The sequence below is a fragment of the Spea bombifrons genome, chromosome 3 (genome assembly GCF_027358695.1).
Source record: "Spea bombifrons isolate aSpeBom1 chromosome 3, aSpeBom1.2.pri, whole genome shotgun sequence".
Lineage (NCBI taxonomy): Eukaryota > Metazoa > Chordata > Amphibia > Anura > Pelobatidae > Spea > Spea bombifrons.
Window position 1 is genome coordinate 51,836,315 of NC_071089.1, and position 14,606 is coordinate 51,850,920.

Here is a 14,606-nt window from a genome sequence, read left to right on the forward strand (position 1 = left end):
TTCATATAAACTTTCTTTAATTAAGTTTGTGTATTCAATAGATCTGCAGGCCAGCCAAGTGATTCCTGTCCTCTCCTGGGAGCTAAGTTTGAGACATTTTTGGGTGATTTTGTGTCCTCGCTTCCTGAAGAAACCAGAGGTAATGCTTGACTGTATTATGTAGCATCTGTTTATAGCTGCTGTTCCACAACTGCCACGGCCAAAAAATATGGATGGGGTGGTTACAAGGGAGATCTTGGATATTACCAGTTGTGGTGCACCAGGGAGCATGATCACCCAGCAAGGAGATCTGCCCCTTGAAATTGAGATATTGTAGCATTATATAGTTATGTGTTAAACTGTTTAATGACTTCTTGTACAACAAATAAACATACACCCTGTTGTGTTGTTTAGGAGGCTTCCTGTTGAAACTTATCAAGAAAATGACCAGCAGAAACTGGTGTGCTGTTCCCGTGTTGTTTATTTCGAAAGCATTGTCAGCTCTCGCTCCTTGTAAAGCCTGGGGTGTAGAAGGTCTGCTCCCTCTCAGGTGAGGCAGTAACCACGTCATTGTAACGTATTTACTTTACTTGCAGTTTCAGCATAATATAACTTCTGTTCTCATAGTTGCCACCTGTACACTGACGTGTTTTTAACTAGATGTCTGCACAGTTCCTAAAGCTCTCTAATACAGAACTACCTTTACTGCTGCCAACACAAATGCTTCATGGCTTCCTTACCCATCACTATACTAACACCTGCCGGTCTCTTCAATTCCCCTACCTACATCTCCTCATTAATTTTAAATTTAGGATTTTTCCGTGTGAAACATTTCCAGTTTTTAATGTGAAACACTTGGTTGATTTCAGGGAAGTGCTACAATGTACTATGACTACGCATCAGATTCTGCTTCGTGGAGCTGCCCAGTGCTTTCTTCTTCAAGCTGTTATGAAATTAACACATGTAGTGAGTATTTATATTACTGTTCTTTGCAACTTGTATCAAAGGCTTTTGCACAGATTTCATATAAAAAAAAAGTAAAAATTTTTGCTGTTTTACCTCGATATATCCTATTATTATTTAATTCACTCACACAATTTACATATTGTATTTCCCGGAGAGAAAGTGCTTTCTTCATATGTGATGTTTATATGTCTAGCCTATCTTTTAAGAAAATGTTTTCCTAATGTATTCATACTATGATCAGAATGTCTGACTACTGTATTTATTGTACCTTCACCTTATTACAGTATATAATCTGTAATACATCTGTTATCTAAACCGTAAACACACCTCACATACGCTAGAACTGGCGTTATTGGATACATTATGTTTTGAATGCTAACTTTAGTATTTTATTTTTTCCTTCTAGGAAAAAGTGTCTTTTTCCGATATTTCAAGTTTTCTAATGTTCTTTAGACCAGAGGAATCACTGCATAGAGGAAGTAAGCTTTGGAAGGAGGTATGAGTTCAGTGACATGTACATTCTATATACTACATATATGTATAAATATTGTAATGTATGCTCTTTTTTTCTTTATCATAGTTGTGTATTTGGCTTCATAACAATGACGGCTCTTTCAGAAGAAGTGCTGAACTTGAATGTTTTAATGCTCTTGGGAAATCATCGTTAACGCTTTATACACAATCTTTAATTCAAGACTATCTTAAAGTGCCAGCATTAACAGGTAATGTTAAAGATACAGGTTTGTGCAACGGGCTTAAAGGAGCAATTTTTTTTATAGGGCCTAATAAATGTAAACCTTCATTCCAGAATACAAAACATACAAAGAACAGTGCCACCAAATTTGTTACCAGCTCTGCTCCATTTTAAAATTGTACCATTACCGTACAGATTTACTCTTGGAAATGAATATATGTAATACTGTATAAATAGTCATGTGTTTTTTTACATATATATCTAGAAGATAAGAAACACATGCCAGATGGGTTCGAATCCAGACTCGTTGCCACTATGGTCCTTTTGGCTGCTGACGTGGAGATCTTGAAGAACTCAGAGGTGTAAGTACAGAGATCAAATATGTATATTTTTGGCAAGTATTATGTATAATATGCAGGTACTGGCATATTCCTGGCAACATCAGTCTAATTGAATACTAATAATTTATTTGCCCATTGGTTATCACCATAAGTTTTACTACACTTTTTTGGTGGGTGGTTATTATATATCATGGAATGTACTTTTGCCATAGCTCCGTCATCTGTGCTTGATATTCAGCTGTTACAACTATGCCATTTTTGAAGCTAGATCCGGCTCTTTATTTCTTATTAGAGGCCTGAAAAAGTGCCCATCCCGTCTTTAAAAAATCAGTGCCTTACTTATCTTACTTACTTATCTCCAAAACTTCAGATGGCATCTCTTCATGCAAGAGAAATCCCGCTGATGTTGGCCACACATATTATATAGTTAAATCAGTAAGAGGGAATGTATAAACTTTCTGGTTAAGCAAAGAAAATCATCAAGCTACGCAACATGTACCTTCTGCATCGGTTTATATTTTCTCTTTTGTGCAGTCACAAGTCTGCAGCAACACCGACTGAAGTAAAGTGTTTTTTGGATCCTCTTCTGGAGACGTTGTCAAAGCTCAGCACTAATGCATACATGCCTACGCTAAAAAGTGATAGGAGTTTACAGCTGCTTTTACAACTGCTTCAAACCTGCTCATCAAACTCCTTCGAGTCAGGTTTGTTGTTTGTTCAGTAATTCATGGTATTCAAGTGTATAACCCAATAAGATCCCAATGATATTTTGTGACTTACAAATGTACTCAAAAACAAGTGTCCAGACATAGCATATGATTACTCATCCAGCTCGACGACAGCTCGAGGACAAGAATTTTCAGGCAAACAGGATATTAAGACTCCTTTGCCCATGAAGTACACCTCGAAGTGGGTTTTCAATACATATCTTGCTTATTTTAATCTTGTGTTTATATGGGTTTTTTATATGGAACAATGAGATCTCAAATTTGGGAAAAGTGTTAAAGATTGGTGTTATTTTTGTCAAATTTGTTCATATAGCACCATCATACTCCACAGTGCTCTGTTTTTTTTTTTTTATTGAAGAGCACCAGGCAGATGAGTGTCCCTTGGTTGAATAAGTGTTTGAGTTTTTTAGGATTACACAACAAAAGTAGTTTTTTTTTAAACATCAAACGTTGTTTGCAGATGGTCTTCTGGTATTTCTGTGGGATTCAGTAATGATTGCAGCAACAAGCACCATGGAATTTATCCTGCGGAGGTTAAGTGGAGAGCTGAATACTGTAAGTAATGGGATTCTTGAAAACGTAACTGAATGAAATACTTGTTACCATTCTTTGCTCGAAGAATGAGTTGGTTTCCAAATAGACTGTGTCCTATAGAATAGATTTGTTTGACCCAATATAGACTCACAAATATATAGGTTTATTGAGTGTGTTGCCATAATATACAATGTACAATTGCAGCTTGTGGCCCTGGAGAGATGTCTATATATTGTGTATAGGGATGTTGTACCGGAGCATGTGACTAAACACGAGAGCCTTGTCACCTCTGGGAGGCGCTATTGTGAAATAATCCAAAGCCAAAATAATAAATGACTAACGTTAATTAAATGTTAAAAAGGGGCGCAAGGGATAAATTCCCAAATCCATTATTATGTCTTCATAACCACATTGTGTTTAGGAAAATAAATTAACCAATTATCCAAAATTAAAAAAGGGCTATATCTAGAAGCTAATACTAAACGAAGACAGCGACTTTAAATGCTGAAACTTAATTGCATCTCTTATACAGTCATTTCAGGCTAAAAGCATATTGATACAGTATATAAATATAATATATATTGCAAATTAGTTTTTTTTCTCTGTACGTAGTGTGGAAAACCCCACAAATTTACACAAATTACAGTAAACTCAGTGAGGTTTCTTTAATGAATTGTGAATGAAACTTGTAATGAAACATATCCATTTTAACACATCTGTATGTAAGGGTTTTGGACACCTTTCCACAAAATTAGACCATTTAAGCTACACGTTTAATAGTAAATCCACTCTTTATTATTTAATGCACCCAGACCTATGATATGCTGTTTTTTTTTCTCTAGGACAGAAAGGGCTTTCTCCATACAATATATGTATTTGGCATATGATTTAGTGTGAAATTTCATAATACATGGACAAAAGTAAAAACTTTTTCTTTCTTTTCCTGTAATAAACTACAAAATACCTGGACAAAGCTATATGGTTCTTAATCTCAGGCAACTCGGACTATTTTAGGTGCCCTACCAAATTCCACACAAACTTTAATGTGCTTTTTTCCCCTCCTCCACAAAACACAAGTTTCTTGCACAGGGAATGTGCAACTCCAGGGAAAAAACAAAACAAAATGTATTACGGCTCGTAAGCAAAGGGCACTGATCATAGTCGTGTACTGTGATCAGAACAGATGTGGGACCCTTTCTCCCTGGCTCACGATCAGAGTGCATCCCTGTGTTAATAAACATTGGCTTTGCCATGGGATCGCTTTGATAGCAACAAAGAATTTGATGGCATTAGCCATTGGCCAATGCCCTTTTTTTCTGCTCACTTACATTGGTCTCCTGCTAGTGGCAGAATCCATAATCATGTCTGTGTGGAACATCAAGAGGTTTGTCTCCCTTACAGGCTATCAGGATGTGTGTATCTGTTTTGCACATTTGAAACACAAAGTAGTCCGGTACTTTGTAGGTAAGGGGTTCTCTGTGCTGTCAGCTCCCTTACCTACCGCTTGGAATGGGCAAAGTCTGCAACAGTGGAGATGTGTGCAGTCACCAGTACAGACCTGTCCAAGATTTGCTCCTTCGCTGTCTGGACACCACCCGATGTTGCAGAGCGCCTGGATATGACATGCTATGCCAGAGCCTTTTCTCAGTTTTGGAGAGGTCTGTACCGGCAGCTGCACAGACTTCTCAACCGCTGTTGTGTGGGGAGTGGATTATTATTATTATTATATTATTAACATAAAAAATGTTATATGTAATTCCTTTTCTTCCCTAGATTCCAGATTTACAGCGTTGTGATTTATATCTTGCTGTATTCTCTGAGTTTGTACGTTTGTCCTCGAGACTTGGTTGGAAAAGAGGTCCTTCAATATGGAGCTTTGCTTTTTCATTGATGAAAAACTCATTACAAGTTCTGCAACAATACAATGGCGAGCAAGTATGTTTTCTATTCAGCAATATACATTTTCACTTACATTGGCAACATTTTATGTAAAGTAGATGGTATCGTAATTTTTTTAATGAGATAACCAAAGGTCTTACACCCAACTTTCTTATAGAAATAATATACAATATCAGCCATGTTAACAGCATACAGAATAATCTTTATATGCAGAGTATGCAGTGTACTGCTGATTAACATGGCAGGACTGTATACTTTACAGAGCACATCTATAAAACAGCGCTGTTAAGTTGCTTAAATGGAATATGGCTCGGCATTTCCTTTTAATGGTCCGAAGCTATAATGTTGGTAAGGCAATGTGATGCAGCTTGAGATCAGATATAAAATGGGATGCATTATGGAAGCGTGATTTTCTGTAACTTGAGTCTGTGTAAAGACTGACTGTATGGTGTTCTCTATACCAATTTACCATATGCTAGTTAGACATTATTCTATGTATAAAGCAACGGTTACATGTATTCAATTATTACAGAACTGGCAAAATAGGTTGACTCAGATTACTTTTTATTTCCCACTAGAACCCAAAGGTTGCTGATCAAATACAAAAAGTAGTCAGTATGGCCACCATGGCTTCAGTGTGTGGTGCGGTTTCCTCAGTGGCTAAACGTACGGTTGAGACGCACGAGTTTGTCAGTGTTCTCCATAATTACTTTTCCTCTGTACAGCTGAATAAGACGCTTACAAAACCTCATATTACTGATGAAAGGTATGTAAAGAAATGAAAAAAGCCTGTACTTTAAATGCAACTGAATATTTTGAATTCAGAGCTGCTGCTCAAAGCAGTCTTTGCTAGGCAATGGTGATCATCTGTGGGGTTAACATTTGGGGTTAAGTGTAAAAAGTAGCTCTGGTGCAAAGTTTAAAAGTTATCTTGTTGTAACAGCCAATGAAATGATCCATTCTATTTGTGATAAACCCTTTTTTCTCTTAAAACTTTTTATGCAAACTCTTAAAAAAAAAAAAAAAAAAAAAAAAAAAAATACAATACTCCCACTTGAGTGAATAAACACTCTTCAGTTCTTCTCTAAAGTTTATTTTGTAAGGTTAAAGGGTTTGCACACACACATCGGATAACATTTTTTTACATGAATACAGTAGCATTTATCAAGAGATGTACATATAATATCATATTCACCCTTTTACTGCACCATTAATGTAGATGCAGTTGGTGAGAAATATTAATTCAACTGTAGGTCACTTATAATGTATTTATGAAGAATAAATATATGAGAATGTGAAACTGGGTATTTACGTGCAAAGTTAAAAATTGTTACTACGAAGTGTTTAATGTTTTTATCAAAATATGGCCCAAATTGTTTTTGCAGTTTTCTAGAAGAAGGTAATTCTCAAGGATGGGGAAAGATTGTCGCTCGCTATCTACATGATCAATGGCTCTGCATGTACTTTGTTCTTAAAAATGATAACCTACTGAGCCTTGAAACTGTAAATCAAGCTCTGCACAACCGTAATTTTCAGACTGCAACAACAACTCTACAGGTGGCACTTGATGCTCTCTCCGTTATTCCTTCTCATCAGGCCCTTCCAGTTTTCAAATGCCTAAAGCTCCTTCTACCAAAGGTGAGGGTTATAGGTATATCTAGAGAGTGTTGCTAGAAAAAAGCTAAATGGGGTGAATTAAATCTGGGTTAAGGCATTTAAGTTGTAGTATAAAGGAGAGGCTAAGAGGGAAGCCATATTAGATTCTAAGACTGACCATACAAATACATTTTGCTTTCATTATTCACGTACGTATGTCTGGATTATCTATAGTTCATGACTAGCTTTATGTGCAACAATCTTTGTTTTTAAAAATGTATAACATTATACTGTAGACCATGTGCAACTCTTCTAGTGACATTTTTTGTACATGAGGAACTGGAGAGTTGGATCCAACATCCACAAGTTCCCAGCTTCAAGCGATATTAGGCAGTTTAGTTAAACAAGAGTGTTACGTACACGATGATCATGTTAGGAATCAGGAATGCCTCATTCATTTTCTTTTTTTTAATCTCAGGTTATTCATTCTTCAGAATCATTGTGCGTGGAGTCTATTCATCTAGCTTGGAAAATTGTTTCCTCTTTGTGCGGTTCACAGTTGGCATTCTGGCCACACTTAAATGCATTCGTTGAGCTTGTGTTCAGTGAAGAGGTCCTTTCACATGCTGCTTCCACCAAGAGTGAAGTGTTTGTCCAGATTAAAAAGGTACATGTGACATATTTTTCTAGAGAAAAACTGACACGCTAATGTTTGAGGTTACTTAGCAGTGTCCTTGGTTTTGAAAGAAAAGCAAATCATGTCCTTTTAAAACATCAAATGGATCAGAAATGCAGTGTAGACATTGTTTCTGTTGTAAGTGACCCTTGTAGCTGGAAACAGCTAATTTCTAATGGGATATCTTCATTGGCGTACAGAGGCCCTTTATCAGCAACAATCACTCCTGTGTTCCAATGGCATATTGTGTTTGCTAATCAAAGTTCAGAAGGCTAATTGATCATTAGAAAAGCCTCTTGCAATTATCTTACAGCTAGAAATGTCCTCATTTTCTGTGAACCCCAGCTAAATGACCCCAAACTTTTGAATGGCAGTGTGTGTTTCCCCCTTATTGTAATAGCTCTACTGAATGAGCTGGTGCTGTGTAAATGTAACTTCACGCTGATTATATATATATATATACTATGCTAACACTTCATGAAAAATAGCAAAGCACTCGTTTTTAAAAGCTGTTACTAGAAAAACATGGCTTTAGTGCTCCTTTAAGAACTGATGGATTACAACCTTGAAATAGGCCACGGATATATACAAGTGCAATCATTAGAAGCAATACCATCATTTCTCTCTGTATTTTTCTTTCTCTTCCCAGATCATACAGCAAATAATCGATCTGTCCAGCACGAAGATGGGAGTCTATTATGTCTTTGTATCTCATTGCTGTCAGACATGGATAGAGAACTCTGTTATTAAGGACAGCGCATTACACTATGCCAAACATTACATGGAAATTCTTCTAGAAGCATGCACATATGGAACAGTGTTCAGACGTGATCAGAGGTATCACATCAATGTCACATCTCCTATTGAAAGTAACATTTTATGAATATCGGATCCAAGATGAACTGTTACATAAGTTTAATATTCTTTGAGTACACCAGGTCTGTCACCTAGTATCCTTGTTGCACATGGACAAAATCGGTGACAAAGGGAGTATCAGGAGAGTTGTGGTTTTAGCTCCTAGTCTTCAGTATGCATTATGAAGGTCCAACCCTAGTGAGCAGGCCCTCTATAATGCATAAATAAATAAGTGATATTTGTCCTCCTTACCCAGCTGAGTCCTTGCAGGAGAAGCGTGCCAGAATGGATAATGAGGCTATTATCATGTTACTGTGGTGATTCGTGGCAGTAGGGGGCCTACGCTCATGCTTTTGGTACTTGGCCTTTGGCAGTGAAAAATGTCTGTGGGCCACAAGCGATTATGGTTTAGTAAGACAGAGAATCAGTGGCATCAGGTAGAATGAAGTAGTTGTATTCAGCACATCCATTCACTTGAACAGTAAGGTAGGGAGCATGTACGATAGATCACAAGATAACCGTTACATGGTGTACAGTAACTTGGTTTACTAGAAGCAGCTACTGCTCACAATAGAAGTTTGACATGTTATTTTCTGCCATCCTTTAAAGGTTGATTCAGGATACACATGCGTTTATTGAGAGTCTGGGAGAGGATTGTGCTGCAAATGTTGCTGTGAAAAGGTTAGTCTGTTTTTTAATTTCGATGCAAACCCATTGTTTTTTTTTCTCGCTTCACAGCCTCATTATTTAATGCCATTTGCGTGTATCTACTATATGTATATAGTGTTGTTTGTGTGTGTAATATATACCGTATTTGCCCAATTATAGGCCCCCCCACTGTGTCTTTAAAGTGGGGGTGTGGCCTATTATCGGGGTTTAGTGCAGGGGTGTGTAATTCGTATCGGCCGATGCTCAGGACAGACAGTTTCGGGTGCTTTTTTTTTTTTTTTTTTTTTTTCCTTTTCATTTAGTTAGGATGCGGTGCGTGTAGACAACCTCCGCTGCCGGCACTTTTATAATGGAGCACCGGTATGACATAATCCTCCGGTGCTCCACCGTAGAAGCCCCGTGAAAGTGCTGGGAGCAGAGGTTGCCCGCAGACGTCCACTGGCCAGCCCTGCTAGACACCAGGGAGTTTGGGGGTGCATTGGTAAGTCGGTGGGGTTGTGGTGGCATACCTATGGAGCATTTCTAGGGGGCATAAAGCATATCATGGGGGGAAGAGTAGCATATCGTGGGGGGAGTGGCATATCAGAGGAGCAGAGGGGAATATCTATGTATTTGCGTATTTTTTCTTTAAAATAGCACCAAACTTCAAGGGGGCGGCCTATAATCGAGCCAATACGATATATATATATTTGTGTGTGTTTTGTATGTGTATAGTAGAATTTTATGTGTTCTTACAATCTCTACCTGTTCACTGAAGAGTCTTACAGTCAACAACGTTGTGTATGCATGCATTTGCCGGAGTCTCCCTTTTGTAGCTACATTCAGCAATAAACCCTGAAGCAGCTGCCATCCAGCTGGTACAAAATGAATTCATAAAGAAGTGCCATAAAAGACATGTTGAACTTCTGGGTTTTTTAATTTTATATTTGTTATTATTTTTACTCAGGAAGAGCAGCTCTGTGAAATAGGTATAAGAATAGTGACAGTTTTACTATTACCGGAATGGTTTATGACAAGTCTTTTGAAATCAATTCAGTTGTGACTGTATATACCTTTTTTATCTTTTTGCAGTATAAACAGAGATGAGCATTATGTAAGGACTGCTGCCCTGAGATTTCTCTGTTTGTTAGACGGATCCAATTCTCTGCATAAGGCATTTCTTGAAGACTTTATTGTTCGTTTACTGGATAAGGTATAAAACCTACTTTATTTGTATACCAAATTGACAGAATTTTATATTTTTATTCCTCCCCTTTTGTTTGAGGGGGAGTTTCATGAAAACAAAATATAACCATTAAATAAAAAATCTAATCTCTCTCACCCCTTCTTCCCCTGTTATAAAATAGTTCCAGTTTTGGCATAATGTTTTCAGGTAGCTGCATAGTTGCCATTTGTACGTGTTCTAGCTCTATTATCCGTAGCCCAATCTTCTAGACAAGCACCCAGACTCCTCATTCTTTATGGCAGAAAATAAAATGACTCAGTAGCCCAACTGTACACTCTGAAAGCCTATGGAGGAACGGACCTTCATTAGTATTGTCATACAACATCAGCACAGTGTGGTGTTTGAGCAGGAAAAGTCACCCAAAATATCATGACAGACAACAATGGCAGCCTCCAAGTCTGCAATTAAAGGAAGTTTAGAACAATATGAACCGAACAAGGTTCCTCACTGGGTACAGAGACTCTGACTATAATAATAGAAAAGTGTGGCTGCTAGCATTGTGTGTATGGAAGAAGGTCACCATCCCAAAGACTGTGGCACCATAAAAATGTTAACGTCGTAGAATGCACCAAACATTACGTTTTTAAAATGTCTCAGTAAGCAGTATGATTTTACAGCGTTGTGTCTTATTTGTTTTAGGATGTACTTGTATCCAAGTCAAAAACTAGATACTATGGGAATTCTTTGCAGCATCGAGTGAAAAATCGTCTGTGGCAGACTATTCTGATTCTTATTCCTAAACTTGATCAGGTAACTATGCTTTTTTATCATCTCCAAATAAATCCTAAATCTAGAATTCAGAGAGTAAATTGGAATACATGATGTCCCTTTTATTTTTAAAGGTAATATACAGCTTTTACTGATAATGTATAGCTCCTGTATAGGGTGCCACTGGGTCTGTATATTAAATGAATAGTTTTCATGTCATTGACTTCACAACAAATTATGAAGAGCTTGGCTGGTCCTGTATAATGTATAGTCAAATTGTGAAGGTTCTTGAAACATTGAATTGTGTGTAAAGCTCAGATCATCTTGCTGGACAAAGTTACTAGTGATGACCCTTCATAATGAATAGTGGAGTGAGAGTTAGAACACAACTCTTCAGCAACCTTTTCTGGCAACTTACTTTGGTCAATATATCCCACTGAGTTCAATGCTGAACATCAGAAATGGGACTGTGTCAGTGTTTAATTATTACTCATGCATCCTAATTCAAGACTATCAGCAGTGTTTTTTTTCCCTATCATCCTATATTTGGCCATTACGTCAATTATTAGTTGGTTAAAAGTCTTTAATTGTACTTAACATTATCTTGTTTTTTTTTTCTTGTTTTTTTTTTTTACATAAAGCATGACTTATATATATATACCGTATTTATCGGCGTGTAACACGCACTGGTGTATAACACGCACCCCCATTTTAAGTAAGAAAAAATAATTTTAACTTGGAAGCTATGAACTTAATGTTGGAATAATATTTATTACATTATAACATTTATTATAACATTTATACCACTTATAAGGCAAATATGAAAGAAAAAGCACCTCTTTGAACAAAAAAACTGAACAAAAAAAACTTCATCAGAATCACTGCTATCTGGGAAACCACACACACACACTCACGCTAAGACACACACAGTAAGACACACACACACTCAGACACACACACACTCAGACACACACACGCTAAGACACACACAGTAAGACACACACAGTAAGACACACACAGTAAGACACACACAAACTCAGACACACACACAGTAAGACACACTCACACTCAGACACTCACACTCAGACACACACTAAGACACACACACTCAGACACACACACACTGACACACACACACTGACACACACACACTGACACACACACACTGACACACACACACTCAGACACACACTTAGACACAGACACAAACAGACTCAGAGACACACACAAACACACTCAGACACACACTCCCTAACCCCCCTTCTCAGGATCTCCCCTCTCCCTCCCTAACCCCCCCCCCGGTCACTTACCTTCAACTCCTGTGTTGGAAGCGTGAGGCGTTTGTCTCGGGTGCCGGCGCTTCACTGCTGAGCGCCGGCGTCTGACGTCCTATGCCGCTGAGGCAGGCGGCGGCGGCCGGCGCCAGCAGAGGAGTCCTGGATTTCTGTCAGTCAGGGGGGCCCGAGAGTTGCCGAGCGGTCGTCTTCAGCAACCGCTCGGAACCCCTTGGGCCCCCCTGACTGGCAGAACTCCAGGGCCCGGTCGCAGTTGCGACCCCGGTAGTTCCGCCACTGGCTCTAGGATTTATCGGCGTATAACACGCAGGTAGGGTTTCAGCTTCAAATTTTAGTTAAAAAAGTGCGTGTTATACGCCGATAAATACGGTATATATATGTATATAATTATGTTTGTAATAAGTAAAACCCCTTGACAAAATATTTTATAGTTTTTGTTTGTTTTTTATATATATATATATATATATATATATATATATATATATATATATACTCGATTATAAGACGACCACCCAATATCTGAATATTAACTTAGGAAAAAAAGAAAAAGCCTGAATATAAGACTACCCTATAGGAAAAGAGTTTTACTAGTAAATATTAATTAGTGTAAAAAAAATTTTCATATTTAATAAAAGCTATGATTGAGAAAAATATATATTTTTGTTTTTATTTCCTTTTATTTGCCAACCTACCCCCATATCTCACTGCCTCCTGAAATGCCTTATACCCCCTATATGCCACTCTGCCTCCAGAAATCCCTTATCATGGCATATCATGGGGCAGAGTGGCATATAGTGGGTATAAGGCATTTCAGGAGGCAGAGTGACATATGGGGGGTTAAAAAGCATTTCTGGAGGCAGAGTGGCATATGGGGGGTTAAAAGGCATTTCTGGAGGCAGAGTGGCATAAAATGCTTCTGACTCCCTGGTGTCTAGTGGGGGCAGTGGGTGGAAGCCGGAGTTAGTTCCAGCGGTGCTTCTATGACTGAACACCAGAAGGTCATGTGACGCCAGTGCTCCCTCATAGAAGCCTCGGCGGAAGTTCCAGCAGTAGCGGGGGGTTGTCTGTGTCCATCGAGCGGACTTTCGCCTGCTGCCAGAGAAGAGAATTCCCTGCAGCGCTGCGGGGAATTCTCTTCTCTGGCAGCCGGGGAAGGTTTGTGCGATGCGCATAGACAACCTCCGCTGTTGCCCGTGCTTTCGCCGGCGCTCGGTGATAGAAGAGCTGGTGGTAGTGCCGGCAGCAGCCAGGAGGATCCAGGTCCCCTGCAGCGCTGCAGGGGATCTGGATCTTAGTCTTGTAGTCAGACCTCTATTTGAGGTCTGATGAGAAGACGACCTCGGTTATAAAAAAAAAAAAAAAAAAAAAAAAATACGGTACTTTTCCTCCCTTCTGAAAGTGGCCGAGACGAGAAGGTAGGTTTAATATATTCCAAATTATGTCTCTAAGCTCTGTATTGTAATACAAAACATTAAAATTAACAGTTTTGCGCCCTATAATTTTTTCTATGTTGAATAATACATGTTTCCAATGTTTTTTTCTGTACTTAATAGGACTTTGTATCTGGAATCATAGAAAGGATTTTCCAAGCTGGATTCAGCAATAATCAAGCTTCTGTGAAATATTTAATAGAATGGACTTTAATTTTAATACTTCATACATACCCCAATTTCCTGCAGCAATTCTGGGACTGCTTTTGTTGTGTAAGTTTTCAACATATGTATGTTGTATAACTGGCTTTTTTTTCTTTAAATATAAGTTTTTGGTGTACTGAAACAGTGTGTCATATTACCCCAACTAAACACAAATGTATTAAAGGTACCTTGGACAAACAAGGGCACATCAGGTGGAAAGGGGAGGATAAAAAAAACAGAACATAAAATAGCGGGAATAGATATACAAGTAGTAGGCAGAAAAATAACCTACAAGGGGAAAATTGAAGGCAAAAAAGACAAATCTAGCTGAAATTCTGGACTGGACATACATTGAACCAATGTCAATAAAATTCTTCCATGAGGAAGGAATTGAATAGAAACCACTGGGGAAATCATGAGGCGGTGGCTTGTTGGGCACCCTCCTAGACTATGTGTCTGTTACAAATATGCACATTTACATGTGTTCACACATACTGACACTTCTACATATACACAGTCACATACACACAGATTTACATATACACACACACCTGCCTTGGCTAAGGATGGGGCTAATGCCTGATGATCCAGGTTCCAATGACAATCCTGTCCTGCTTCTCCTTTGCAGTCCTTGCATACTGCCTGTTTCTAGGCCCTAGCATGTGATGTATGCTGGTGCTCAGACTGAGCGAGCCATTATGGAGAGTGCTTTCCTAGTGGCCGCGCTCATCTCTATTGGTCTCTATTGGTGCATTTACTGTGCGCTGAGAAACTTATCAATGTAGTGAGGCACTGGCACAGCAGTAT

General features: G+C 38.4%; 1 protein-coding gene across 1 annotated transcript in view; it reads left to right on the plus strand.

Annotated features, from left to right (window-relative positions):
* Nucleotides 1–14,606, plus strand: part of TARBP1 (TAR (HIV-1) RNA binding protein 1) — a 34,786-nt gene that overhangs the window by 5,935 nt on the left and 14,245 nt on the right. The window contains exons 6-22 of the mRNA XM_053460194.1: nucleotides 42–139; nucleotides 394–529; nucleotides 849–945; nucleotides 1,352–1,441; nucleotides 1,526–1,667; nucleotides 1,905–2,001; nucleotides 2,515–2,684; nucleotides 3,169–3,263; nucleotides 5,016–5,177; nucleotides 5,720–5,907; nucleotides 6,527–6,779; nucleotides 7,216–7,404; nucleotides 8,063–8,250; nucleotides 8,878–8,949; nucleotides 10,009–10,129; nucleotides 10,802–10,912; nucleotides 13,719–13,868. Coding sequence (XP_053316169.1) covers nucleotides 42–139; nucleotides 394–529; nucleotides 849–945; nucleotides 1,352–1,441; nucleotides 1,526–1,667; nucleotides 1,905–2,001; nucleotides 2,515–2,684; nucleotides 3,169–3,263; nucleotides 5,016–5,177; nucleotides 5,720–5,907; nucleotides 6,527–6,779; nucleotides 7,216–7,404; nucleotides 8,063–8,250; nucleotides 8,878–8,949; nucleotides 10,009–10,129; nucleotides 10,802–10,912; nucleotides 13,719–13,868 — 2,359 coding nt within the window. The remainder of the gene's footprint in view (nucleotides 1–41; nucleotides 140–393; nucleotides 530–848; nucleotides 946–1,351; nucleotides 1,442–1,525; nucleotides 1,668–1,904; nucleotides 2,002–2,514; nucleotides 2,685–3,168; nucleotides 3,264–5,015; nucleotides 5,178–5,719; nucleotides 5,908–6,526; nucleotides 6,780–7,215; nucleotides 7,405–8,062; nucleotides 8,251–8,877; nucleotides 8,950–10,008; nucleotides 10,130–10,801; nucleotides 10,913–13,718; nucleotides 13,869–14,606) is intronic.